The sequence below is a fragment of the Anolis sagrei genome, chromosome 11 (genome assembly GCF_037176765.1).
Source record: "Anolis sagrei isolate rAnoSag1 chromosome 11, rAnoSag1.mat, whole genome shotgun sequence".
NCBI lineage: Eukaryota > Metazoa > Chordata > Lepidosauria > Squamata > Dactyloidae > Anolis > Anolis sagrei.
In genome coordinates, this window is record NC_090031.1 from 32,446,716 (window position 1) to 32,459,215 (window position 12,500).

At 42.5% G+C, this 12,500-nt stretch overlaps 1 protein-coding gene across 1 annotated transcript in view; it reads left to right on the plus strand.

Annotated features, from left to right (window-relative positions):
* The window catches only part of SMYD4 (SET and MYND domain containing 4), a 53,217-nt gene that overhangs the window by 6,493 nt on the left and 34,224 nt on the right, over positions 1 to 12,500 (plus strand). The window contains exons 5-11 of the mRNA XM_067472155.1: positions 565 to 1,402; positions 3,374 to 3,550; positions 5,697 to 5,857; positions 7,799 to 7,934; positions 8,031 to 8,147; positions 10,010 to 10,133; positions 12,045 to 12,198. Coding sequence (XP_067328256.1) covers positions 565 to 1,402; positions 3,374 to 3,550; positions 5,697 to 5,857; positions 7,799 to 7,934; positions 8,031 to 8,147; positions 10,010 to 10,133; positions 12,045 to 12,180 — 1,689 coding nt within the window. The 3' untranslated portion in view covers positions 12,181 to 12,198. The remainder of the gene's footprint in view (positions 1 to 564; positions 1,403 to 3,373; positions 3,551 to 5,696; positions 5,858 to 7,798; positions 7,935 to 8,030; positions 8,148 to 10,009; positions 10,134 to 12,044; positions 12,199 to 12,500) is intronic.

Below are 12,500 nucleotides of genomic sequence, written 5' to 3' on the forward strand. Positions count from 1 at the left end.
CGTTTTCCTCCGTGCTGCTCCTTTTCTACAGGGAGGGGTTACATTTCTTATGTTTCTTTACTAAAGGCTTTAGCTATTTCTAATTTCACTCAAAGCCCCTTGCTTGGCTATTGCTAATTTCACTCAAAGACCCTTTCGTTACTTTATATTATTATTGTGATTGTTTTGATTCTCCTTCCAAGGGCATGAACAGCTCTTTCACCTGCAGACTTTGCGCTTAACCACAAACCAACTTCCTATGTAAGCTCGAACTTTGTATGACCTCTTGTTTTTAAAACATTTTCCTCCGTGCTGCTCCTTTTCTACAGGGAGGGGGTACATTTCTTATGTTTCCTTACTAAAGGCTTTAGCTATTTCTAATTTCACTCAAAGCCCCTTGCTTGGCTATTGCTAATTTCACTCAAAGACCCTTGCATTACTTTATATTATTATTGTGATTGTTTTGATTCTCTTTCCAAGGGGAGAATCAAGGGTGCCGAAAAAGAGGCACTTGCAGAACGGCACCCCATTGCTCTCTCTTGCTTTTGCCATCATGATGCTTTTGCCTTCATGTTCGCCTTCCAGGTTTCCTTGGCGGACATTGGGAGGGCACAGGAAGGGGGCTACCCGGAGAAACTGTCCCCCAAACTCGTCCTGCGCCGCGCGGAGTGCCTCCAAAAATTGTCCCGACTGGAAGCCGAAAGGGAAAACGGCCTGCTTCCTGAAACGGACATCGAACCCTGGGAGGAAAACGGCCTCGTCTCATGCGCTTCCGCGTCCGTGCGCTTGGCCTTTTCCAAAGAAAAGGGGCGCCACTGCATCGCGGAGACAGATATCGTTCCTGGGGAGGTTTTGCTCAAAGAGGAGGCCTTTGTGAGCGTCCTGCACCCGGGCAACAACAATGTCCATTGCCATCACTGTCTGCGCCCACTCGTCGCCTCCGTCCCTTGCCGCGGGTGCAGCTACGCCAAGTACTGCGGTTCCGCATGCACCCGTGCGGCATGGCAGAGCTACCATCAAAGGGAATGCCCATTTGGGGGGTTACTCCTAGCAATGGGGGTCTTCTGCCACGTTGCCTTGCGGGCCGTTCTTGTAGCCGGATTCGCGGAGGTCGCACGTTTGGTGGAGGAGGACGAGGAGCGGACGACGGGTATTTCCATCCCGGGCTGCAACCCCGACGGCCGGTACCAGAGTTCCTATCGGGCCGTCTTCGGACTTTTGCCTCACGTCGAAAAACACAGCCCTGAGTTCAAGTTCCTCTGCGGCTTCAGCGTGGCAGCCTTGTGCCAGGTCGTAGGGAAGGAGCCGTTTGCGGGGAAAGACGGATTAAACGTGGACCAAGACGTCCTCGGGGAAGCTGTGCTGAGGCATGTGCTGCAGCTGCAGTGCAACGCACAAGCCGTGACTGCTCTCCGTGTCTCGGGTGAGAACCACAAGAGGGCAGTGCAGAGATAGAAAGGATTAATTGCTTTCCTCTAGGAGTGAATGTATGCAGTGCTCAGATGCAGCCAGAAGAGGGCAGTGTAGAGATAGAAAGGATTAGCTGCTTTCCTCTAGGGATGAATGTATGCAGTGCTCAGATGCAGCCAGAAGAGGGCAGTGTAGAGATAGAAAGGATTAGCTCTTTTTCCTCTAGGAGTGAATGTATGTAATGCTCAGATGCAGCCAGAAGAGGGCAGTGTAGAGATAGAAAGGATTAGTTCCTTTCCTCTAAGGATGAATGTATGCAATGCTTAGATGCAGCCACAACAGGGCGGTGTATAGATAGAAAGGATTAGTTCCTTCCCTCTAGGGATGAATGTATGTAATTCTCAGATACAGCTACAAGAGGGTGGTGTATAGATAGAAAGGATTAGCTCCTTATCTCTTGGGATGAATGTATGTAATGCTCAGATGCTGCCACAAGGGGGCAGTGTATAGATAGAAAGGATTAGCTCCTTTCCTCTAGGAGTGAATGTATGTAATTCTCAAATGCAGCCACAAGAGGGCGGTGTGTATATAGAAAGGATTAGCTCCTTTCCTCTAGGCGTGAATGTATGTAATTCTTAGATGCAGCCACAAGAGTGCAGTGTGTATAAAGAAAGGATTAGCTCCTTTCCTCTAGGCGTGAATGTATGTAATTCTTAGATGCAGCCACAAGAGTGCAGTGTGTATAAAGAAAGGATTAGCTCCTTTCCTCTAGGCGTGAATGTATGTAATTCTTAGATGCAGCCACAAGAGTGCAGTGTGTATAAAGAAAGGATTAGCTCCTTTCCTCTAGGCGTGAATGTATGTAATTCTTAGATGCAGCCACAAGAGTGCAGTGTGTATAAAGAAAGGATTAGCTCCTTTCCTCTAGGCGTGAATGTATGTAATTCTTAGATGCAGCCACAAGAGTGCAGTGTGTATAAAGAAAGGATTAGCTCCTTTCCTCTAGGCGTGAATGTATGTAATTCTTAGATGCAGCCACAAGAGGGCAGTGTGTATATAGAAAGGATTAGCTCCTTTCCTCTAGGCGTGAATGTATGTAATTCTTAGATGCAGCCACAAGAGGGCAGTGTGTATATAGAAAGGATTAGCTCCTTTCCTCTAGGCGTGAATGTATGTAATGCTCAGGTGCATCCACAAGAGAGCAGAGTAAAGATAGAAAGGATTAGTTCATTTCCTCTAGGGATGAAAGTATGTAATGCTCAGTCGCAGCCACAAGAGAGCGGTGTAGAGATATAAAGGATTAGCTGTTTTCCTCTAGGAGTGAATGTATGTAGTTCTCAAATGCAGCCACAAGAGATCAGTGAATAGATAGCAAGGATTAGTTCCTTCCCTCTAGGGATGAATGTATGTAATTCTCAGATACAGCTAAAAGAGGGTGGTGTATAGATAGAAAGGATTAGCTCCTTATCTCTTGGGATGAATGTATGTAATGCTCAGATGTAGCCATAAGAGAGCAACGTAGAGATAGAAAGGATTAGCTCCTTTCCTCTAGGGATGAATGTATGTAATTCTCAGATGCAGCCAGAAGAGGGCAGTGTAGAGATAGAAAGGATTAGCTGCTTTCCTCTAGGGGTGAATGTATGCAATGCTCAGATGCAGCCAAAAGAGGGCAGTGTGTACATAGAAAGGATTCGCTATTAGCCTCTAGGGAAGAATATATGCAGTGCTCAGGTACAGCCACTAGAAGGCAGTGTAGGATTAGCTTCTGGCCTCTAGGGATGAACGTATGCTACGCTCAGGTACAACCCCAAGAGGGCAGTCTAGAGATAGAAAGGATTAGCTATTAGCCTCTAGCGATGTATATTATTTTTATATTTACTTATTTCGCACTTTATCTCCCAGCTGACTATCTGTGTCCTTGATGAGGACTAGGGACTTGTGCGGGTTGAGTTCCTGCACAAAGGCGCCTCCTCTTTTCCCTCAGGGTGTGAAGCCGTGGCTCGCCATGAGGAGGTGACGCTGGCCACGGCCCTCTTCCCGGTGCTCAGTCTCCTGAACCACTCCTGCGACCCCAACACCAGTTTGGCTTTTGACGGGCGGACGGTGGCAGTCAGGGCCTCGCGGGCCATCCCCAGAGGGCAGGAGATTCTCCATTGCTACGGTGAGCTGCCCTGCTGCTCTCATCGAATCCTAGAGTTGGGAGGGGTCCCCAAAGGCCATCCAGTCCAACCTCCAGGAAGGAAAGACACCATCAAACCCCTCCTGATAGATGCCCACCCAGCCTCTGCTTAATGAGTTGCCTGAAAGGCTGAGAAGGGTGGCATACAAATACAGTAAATAAATAATATAATAATAATATAATCCTAGAGTTGGAAGGGTCCCCCAAAGGCCATCCAGTCCAACCTCTAGGAAGGAAAGATACCAATCAAAGCTGTGTTGTTATGGACATGTATATATAATAATAATAATATATAATAATACTAAATATAATAAATATAAGCATTATAATAATATATGATATAATAAAAATAATAAATAATATAATAATCTATAATATTAATACCTCTAATATCCTAGGCCCTTGGGAAGAGCCTGATATTCAGAGACGAATCCCAAACACTTGGACCTAATGTGCATGTTCTTATGGACATGTAATAATAATAATAATAATAATAATAATAATTGGAATTAGAATTAATTTTAATAATAATAATAATAATAATAATATATATAATAATAATAAATAGAATAATTATAATTATGTATAATATAATAAATATAATATTATATAATATAATAATGAATATAATAATATAATATTAATAAATATAAATAATAATAATACAACTCTAATATATTAGGCCCTTGGGAAGAGCCCTATATTCAGAGACAAATCCCAGACACTTGGAGCGAATGTGCATGTGTGCTCCATTGTACATGTAAATATACATGTAAATGTAATGTACATGTAAATATAATAATAATATATAATAAGAAGAAATAGAAGAAATATAAATATAATAATGTATAATATAATAAATACAATATTATATAATATAATAATGAATAGAATAATACAATATTAATAAATATAAATAATAATAATACAACTCTAATATATTAGGCCCTTGGGAAGAGCCCGATATTCAGAGATAAATCCCAGACACTTGGAGTTAATGTGCATGTGTGCTGCATTGTTATGTACATGTAAATATAATTATAATATATAATAATAATCATAAATAGAATAAATATAATTATAATAATGTATACTATAATAAATATAATATATGATATAATAATGAGTAGAATAATACAATATTAATAAATATAAATAATAATAATACAACTGTAATATATTAGGCCCTTGGGAGGAGCCGGATATTCAGAGACAAATCCCAGACACCTGAAGGAAATGTGCATGTGTGCTGCATTATGTACATGTAAATATAATAGTAATATATAATAATAATAATAATATGTAGAATAAATATAAATATAATAATGTATAATATAATAAATATAATATATAATGTAATAATAAATAAAATAATACAATATTAATAAATATAAATAATAATAATAATACAACTCTAATATATTAGGCCTTTGGGAGGAGCTCAATATTCAGAGACAAATCCCAGACACTTGGAGCTAATGTGCATGTGTGCTGCGTTGTTATGTACATGTAAATATAATAATAATAATATATAATAATAAATAGAATAAATATAAATATAATAATGTATAATACAATAAATATAATATGAATAAATACAATAATAATAATAATAATAATAATAATAGAATAAATAGTAATAAATAGAATAATAATAATAATAATACCTCTGATACCCTAGGCCTTTTGGAATAGCCCAATATTCAGAGACAAATCCCAGACACTTGGACCTAATGTGCATGTGTGTTGTGCTTTGATATAGATGTAAAACAACAACAACAACAACAATAATAATATAGGATCCTAGACTTGGGAGGGACCCGCAACCACTTTCCCAGCCTCCTGGCACTCACACATCAGGCTTATTTCTTGCTTGACTTCTTTGGCCTTCTGCTGTCCAGCCAAGTGTGAAGTGAGGAATCAATTCTTAAACAGTTGCCAGCTGTCACGTTGTTGGTTGACCAGGCAGACGGGGGTTTTATTTTCCAGCTCAAGGAGCCTGAATCGAAAGGGAAACGGGCCGCTTCCCACTCACCTTGGCCTTTAAAACATCTTCCAGACCAGGCATGGGCTTGACTGCTGGCCTGTGACCGTAATAATAAAATGCATGCGTTCCTGCTCTCGGCAGGGCCCCACCGGTGCAGGATGAAGCCCGCGGAGAGGCGGCAGAGGCTCCTGGCCCAGTATTTCTTCGAATGCCGCTGCCCGGCTTGCACAGAGGAGGCAGGCCCTGAGTCGGCCTCTGGATCGAGCCTCTTCTGCTGCCCCACCTGCCGAGCGCCCATGCAGGTAAGACTCACTGCAACTTGCTCAAGCTTCCACTCGTTGTTTGTGATGTATGTAATTCAGATGGCTTACTGTATTGTGTATGCGTGTATTGCTTTGCACTTTTTCTATGGGTTTGTTCAAAACTCAGACTCCATTGATTATGTGATCAGGTCTGGGCTTGTTCAGGACTCAGATTCCATTTATTATGTGATCAGGTCTGGGCTTGTTCAGGACTCAGACTCCCTTGATTATGTGATCAGGTCTGAGCTTTTTCACGACTCAGACTCCCTTGATTATGTGATCAGTTCTGAGCTTGTTCAGGACTCAGACTCCATTGATTATGTGATCAAGTCTGGGCTTGTTCAGGACTCAGATTCCATTGATTATGTGATCAAGTCTGGGCTTGTTCAGGACTCAGACTCCATTGATTATGTGATCAGGTCTGGGCTTCTTCAGGACTCAGACTCCATTGATTATGTGATCAGGTCTGGGCTTGTTAGGACTCAGACTCCATTGATTATGTGATCACGTCTGGGCTTGTTCAGGACTCAGACTCCATTGATTATGTGATCAGGTCTGGGTTTGTTCATGACTCAGACTCCATTGATTATGTGATCAGGTCTGAGCTTGTTCAGAACTCAGACTCCATTGATTATGTGATCAGGTCTGAGCTTGTTCACGACTCAGACTCTATTGATTATGTGATCAGGTCTGGGCTTGTTCAGGACTCAGACTCCATTGATTATGTGATCAGGTCTGGACTTGTTCAGGTCTCAGACATATATTTCTGATTGTCTGAGGAGCCCCTTTGGCAGAGAAGGCTGAAGATCTCTCTGCCTGTCCTTCTCTTCCTTCTTGGATACAGCTAGCGAATCCTCCCACCAAAAGCCCTCCTCCTACTGTGATTGGCTGGCCTCTCAGCCAAGGGGAGGGCTGTTCCTGAGACTCCAAATGGGGAGAGCATGCATGCTCGGCGCATGGCAGCATGGTGTGCATATGCAGGGGCAAGGGGGAGCGTGCGAGGCTGGAGGGAGACTCATGTCAGCGAGTCCCTTCAAGGCATGGGAGTCTCTATGTGGGAAGTTTGGCCAAATTGTATTGTCGGTGGGCTCCAGAATGGTCTTTGTAGGTGAACTATCAATCCCAGCAACTACAATTCCCAAATGTCAATTTCCCTCCAAACTCCACCAGTGTTCACATCTGAGCATATTGAGTACTTGTGCCAAGTTTGGTCCAGATCCATCATTGTTTGACTCCACAGTGCTCTCTGGATGTAGGTGAACTACAACTCCCAAACTCAAGATCAATGCCCACCAAACCCTCCCAGTATTTTCTGTTGGTTATGGGAGTTCCATGTGCCAAGATTGGCTCAATTCCATTGTTGGTGGAGTTCAGAATACTCTTTGATTGTAGGTGAACTATAAATCCCAGCAACTACAACTCCCAAGTGTCAACTTCTATTTCCCACCACATCTGACCATATTGAGTACTTGTACCAAGTTTGGTCCAGATCCATCATTGTTTGAGTCCACAGTGCTCTCTGGATGTAGGTGAACTACAACTCCCAAACTCAAGGTCAGTGCCCACCAAACCCTTCCAGTATTTTCTGTTGGTCATGGGAGTTCTGAGTGCCAACTTTGGTTCAGTTCCATCATTGGTGGAGTTCAGAATGCTCCTTGATTGTAGGTGAACTATAAATCCCAGCAACTACAACTCCCAAATGTCAAGGTCCATTTCCCTCAAAAATCCATCAGTGTTCACATTTGGGCATATTGAGTATTCGTGCCAAGTTTGGTCCAGACTCATCATTGTTTGAGTCCACAGTGCTCTCTGGATGTAGGTGAACTACAACTCCCAAACTCAAGGTCAATGCCAGTAAACCCTTCCATTGTGTGTTTTGTACATTGGCATATCTTATTCCCTAAGAGTTGAAAGACGTATTTATGATATTATCCTTTCCAGGGGGAAGGCCCGCTCCTCTGTTGCTCCAGTCCGTCTTGCAAAGCCGCGCTCCCAAAAGAAGGCTTCCAAGAGCAGCTGCGCAAACTTCGGCAGCGCATGGAGGCAGCCATGGATCTCCTCGCACAGGGCAAAGCAGGTGAGGGGTTGGCATTTTTGGTCTGTGGGTTCTCAAGGGGAGCCTCAACCACAATATGGATTCTCAGGCTGAGCCTGCCTTTCCTTTTCCCTCCAGATCGGTCCGTGGAGCAGCTCCGGAAGTGCCACCTGGAAGCTCAGCGGCTCCTCTCTCCAGGACATTTGGTGGCAGGAGAGATCGAGGACCACCTGGCGCAGGTGCACGCCACGCAAGGTGAGGAGCCCGCCTCCTGATGCACCCAGATTCGGGCCCTTTTTGCCCCCTTGTAACTCACCTGGCTTTCACTACTATAGGCCAGAACCATGTTGTTGTTGCTGTTGTTATTTTGTTGTTGTTGTTGTTATGCAGTGTGGCAGCACTTCCTTCATGTGGGAAGGGATGGCACACAGATCCAGTGGTTCTGACCCTTCCTTAGAGCCTTGCTGTTGTTGTTGTCGTTGATGATGATGATGATAATTATTAATCAGCATGGCAGCATTTCCGTTATGTAGGAAGGGGTGGCACACAGATCCAGTGGCTGCGACCCTTCCCCAGAGCCTTGTTGTTGTTGTTGTTATCGTTATCGATGATTATAATTATTATTAATCAGTGTGGTAGAATTTCCTTCATGTGAGAAGGGATGGTACACAGATCCAGTGGTTCTGGCCCTTCCCCAGAGCCTTGTTGTTGTTGTTGTTATTGTTATTGTTATTGTTGTTATTGGCGATTATCATTATTAATCAACGTGGCAGCATTTTCTTCATGTGGGAAGGGATGGCACACAGATCCAATGGTTCTAAACCTTCCCCAGAGCCTTGTTGTTGTTGTTGATGATGATGATGATAATTATTAATCAGTGTGGCAGCATTTCCGTTATGTGGGAAGGGGTGGCACACAGATCCAGTGGCTGCGACCCTTCCCCAGAGCCTTGTTGTTGTTGTTGTTATCGTTATCGATGATTATAATTATTATTAATCAGTGTGGTAGAATTTCCTTCATGTGAGAAGGGATGGTACACAGATCCAGTGGTTCTGGCCCTTCCCCAGAGCCTTGTTGTTGTTGTTGTTATTGTTATTGTTATTGTTGTTATTGGCGATTATCATTATTAATCAACGTGGCAGCATTTTCTTCATGTGGGAAGGGATGGCACACAGATCCAATGGTTCTAAACCTTCCCCAGAGCCTTGTTGTTGTTGTTGATGATGATGATGATAATTATTAATCAGTGTGGCAGCATTTCCGTTATGTGGGAAGGGGTGGCACACAGATCCAGTGGCTGCGACCCTTCCCCAGAGCCTTGTTGTTGTTGTTATTGTTGTTGTTATTGGTGATGATCATTATTATTAATCAGTGTGGCAGCATTTTCTTCATGTGGGAAGAGATGGCACACAGATCCAATGGTTCTGACCCTTCCCCACAGTCTTGTTGTTGTTGTTGTTGTTGTTGTTGTTATTGTTATTGATGATGATAATTATTGTTAATCAGCGTGGCAACATTTCCTTCATGTGGGAAGGGGTGGCACAAAGATCCAGTGGTTCTGACCCTTCCCCACAGCCTTGTTGTTGTTGTTATTGTTGTTGTTGATAATTGTTATTAATCAGTGTGGCAGCATTTCCATTATGTGGGAAGGGATGGCACACAGATCGAGTGGCTGCAACCCTTCCCCAGAGCCTTGTTGTTGTTCTTGTTGTTTTTGTTGGTGATTATTATTATGCAGTGTGGCAGCATTTCCTTCATGTGGGAAAGGATGGTACACAGATCCACTGGTTCTGACCCATCCCCAGAGCCTTGTTGTTGTTGTTGTTGTTGTTGTTGTTCAGTGTGGCAACATTTCCTTCATGTGGGAAAGGATGGCGCACGGATCCAGTGGTTCTGACCCATCCCCAGGGTTATATTGTTGTTGTTGTTGCTCAGTGTGGCAACATTTCCTTCGTGTGGGAACCTTTCATGTGGCACATGGATCCACTGGTTCTGGCCCATCCCCAGACCCTTGTTATTTTTGTTGTTGTTGTTGTTCAGTGTGGCAGCATGTTTCAGGTGGACGAAAGTAACTGCACCTGCTTTGTACCTCTGTGCCTCTTTCTCTCTCTTTGCAGGGAATTGGCCCGAAGCAGCAGCACACCTGCGCAGGAGCATTGACGTTGTGGAGGCCCATTATGGGGCCGGCAGCATCGAAGTGGGGCAGGAGCTCTTCAAACTGGCCCAGGTCCTCTTCAACGGGTGAGTCTTTGGTGAAACGGGCCTTTGTGCTCTGAGCATTGGCCCCCAAACCCTATTTATAATAATAATAATAATAATAATAATAATAATAATAATAACAATCTCATTTTCTGTGACATACTGTGGTGTTGTTATTCTGTGACAGCCTCTGTGCCCTCGGTATGCGCTCAGATTTCCCATTATTATTATTATTATTATTATTACTACTATTATTATTTACATAGCATCACAGCACACATGGACATGAGGTCCAATTGTCTGGTGTTCATTTCTGAATATCGGGCTCTTTCCAAGGGCCTAGGATATTATTATGCTATATTATTATTATTATTATTATTATTATTATATTTTATTTACATGTACATAACAGCACAACACACATGCACATGAGGTCCAAGTGTCCGGGATTCATCACTGAACACTGGGCTCTTTCCAAGGGCCTAGAATATTATTATGTTATTATATATTATTATTTTATTATATCATATATTATTATTATTATTGTATTTACATGTACATCACAGCACACATGCACATGAGGTCCAAGTGTCTGGGGTTCGCCTTTAAATATCTGGCTCTTTCCAAGTCTCTAGGATATTATTATGTTATTATTATTATTATATTTACATGTATATAATATCCAGCACATATGCACATGAGGTCCAAGTGTCTGGGGTGCGCCTCTGAATATCTGGCTCCTTCCAAGGGCCTAGGATATTATTATGTTATTATATATTATTATTATTATTATTATTATTATTATTTTTACATGTACATAACATCCAGCACACATGCACATGAGGTCCAAGTGTCTGGGGTTCGCCTCTGAATATCTGGCTCTTTCCAAGGGCCTAGGATATTATTACCTTATTATTAATTATTTATTATTATTATTATTATTATTATTATTATTATATTTACATGTACATATCATCCAGCACACATGCACGTGAGGTCCAAGTGTCTGGGCTTTGTCTCTGAATATCAGTCTCTTTCCAAGGGCCTAGAATATTATTATGCTATTATATATTATTATTATATTATATTATTATTTATATGTACATCACAGCACAACACACATGCACACGAGGTCCAAGTATCTGGGGTTTGTCTCTGAATATCAGTCTCTTTCCAAGGCCCTAGGATATTATTATGCTATATTATTATTATTGTTGTTGTTGTTATTATTATTATTATTATATTTACATGTACATAACATCCAGCATACATGCACATGAGGTCCAAGTGTCTGGGATTCATCACTGAACATTGGGCTCTTTCTAAGTCCCTAGGATATTATTATGTTATTATATATTATTATTATTATTATTATTATTATTATTATTATTATATTTATGTGTATATAATATCCAGCTCACATGCACATGAGGTCCAAGTGTCTGGGGTTTGTCTCTGAATATCAGTCTCTTTCCAGGGCCTAGGATTTTATTATGTTATCATATATTTATTATTATTATTATTATTATTATTATTATTATTATATTTACATATACATAACATCCAACACACATGCACATGAGGTCCAAGTGTCTGGGGTTCGCGTCCGAATATTTGGCTCTTTCCAAGTCCAGTCAATATCTCATGGGCCCCCCAGTAGCGCAGTAGATTAAACCGCTGAGCTGCTGAACTTGCTGACCAAAAGGTCGGCGGTTCAAATCTGGAGAGCGGGATGAGCTACTGCAAACCTAGCAGTTCGAAAACATGCAAATGTGAGTAGATCAATAGGTACTGCTTCTGCGGGAAGGTAGCAACACTCCATGCAGGCCACATGACCTAGGAGGTGTCTGTGGACAACGCCGGCTCTTTGACTTGGAAATGGAGATGAGCACCAGAGTCCCATAATCGGACGTGACTAAACATCGTTTCTCCTCCGCTGACCTTATTTGCCAGGCGTTTCGTCCCAGAGGCGCTTCAGGCGGCGGAGAAGGCCGAGGCGGCGCTGTCGGTGCAGATGGGGCCCCGGAGCCCCGAGGTCCAAGAGCTGCGGGAGATGAAGTCCTGCCTGGAGGAGTTGCTCCGAGGATGAGGCCCCAGGTGCCAGGATGTAAGTGGGCACCCAGAGAAGCCAACTAACCCTTGATTCCTCCTGCCCTGGGAGGGATTGATATTGTCATTTGGGAGTTGTAGTTGCTGGGATTTATAGTTCACCTACAATCAAAAAGCATTCTGAACTCCTACGACCGACAGAAAATTTGGACAGCACACACCTAACATCCCAATGTATGTCCTTCACTAAAAAAAAAAATGATTTTGTCATTTGGGAGTTGTAGTTGCTGGGATTTATAGTTCACCTACAATCAAAGAGCATTCTGAACTCCACCAATGATAGAATTGGGCCAAACTTTG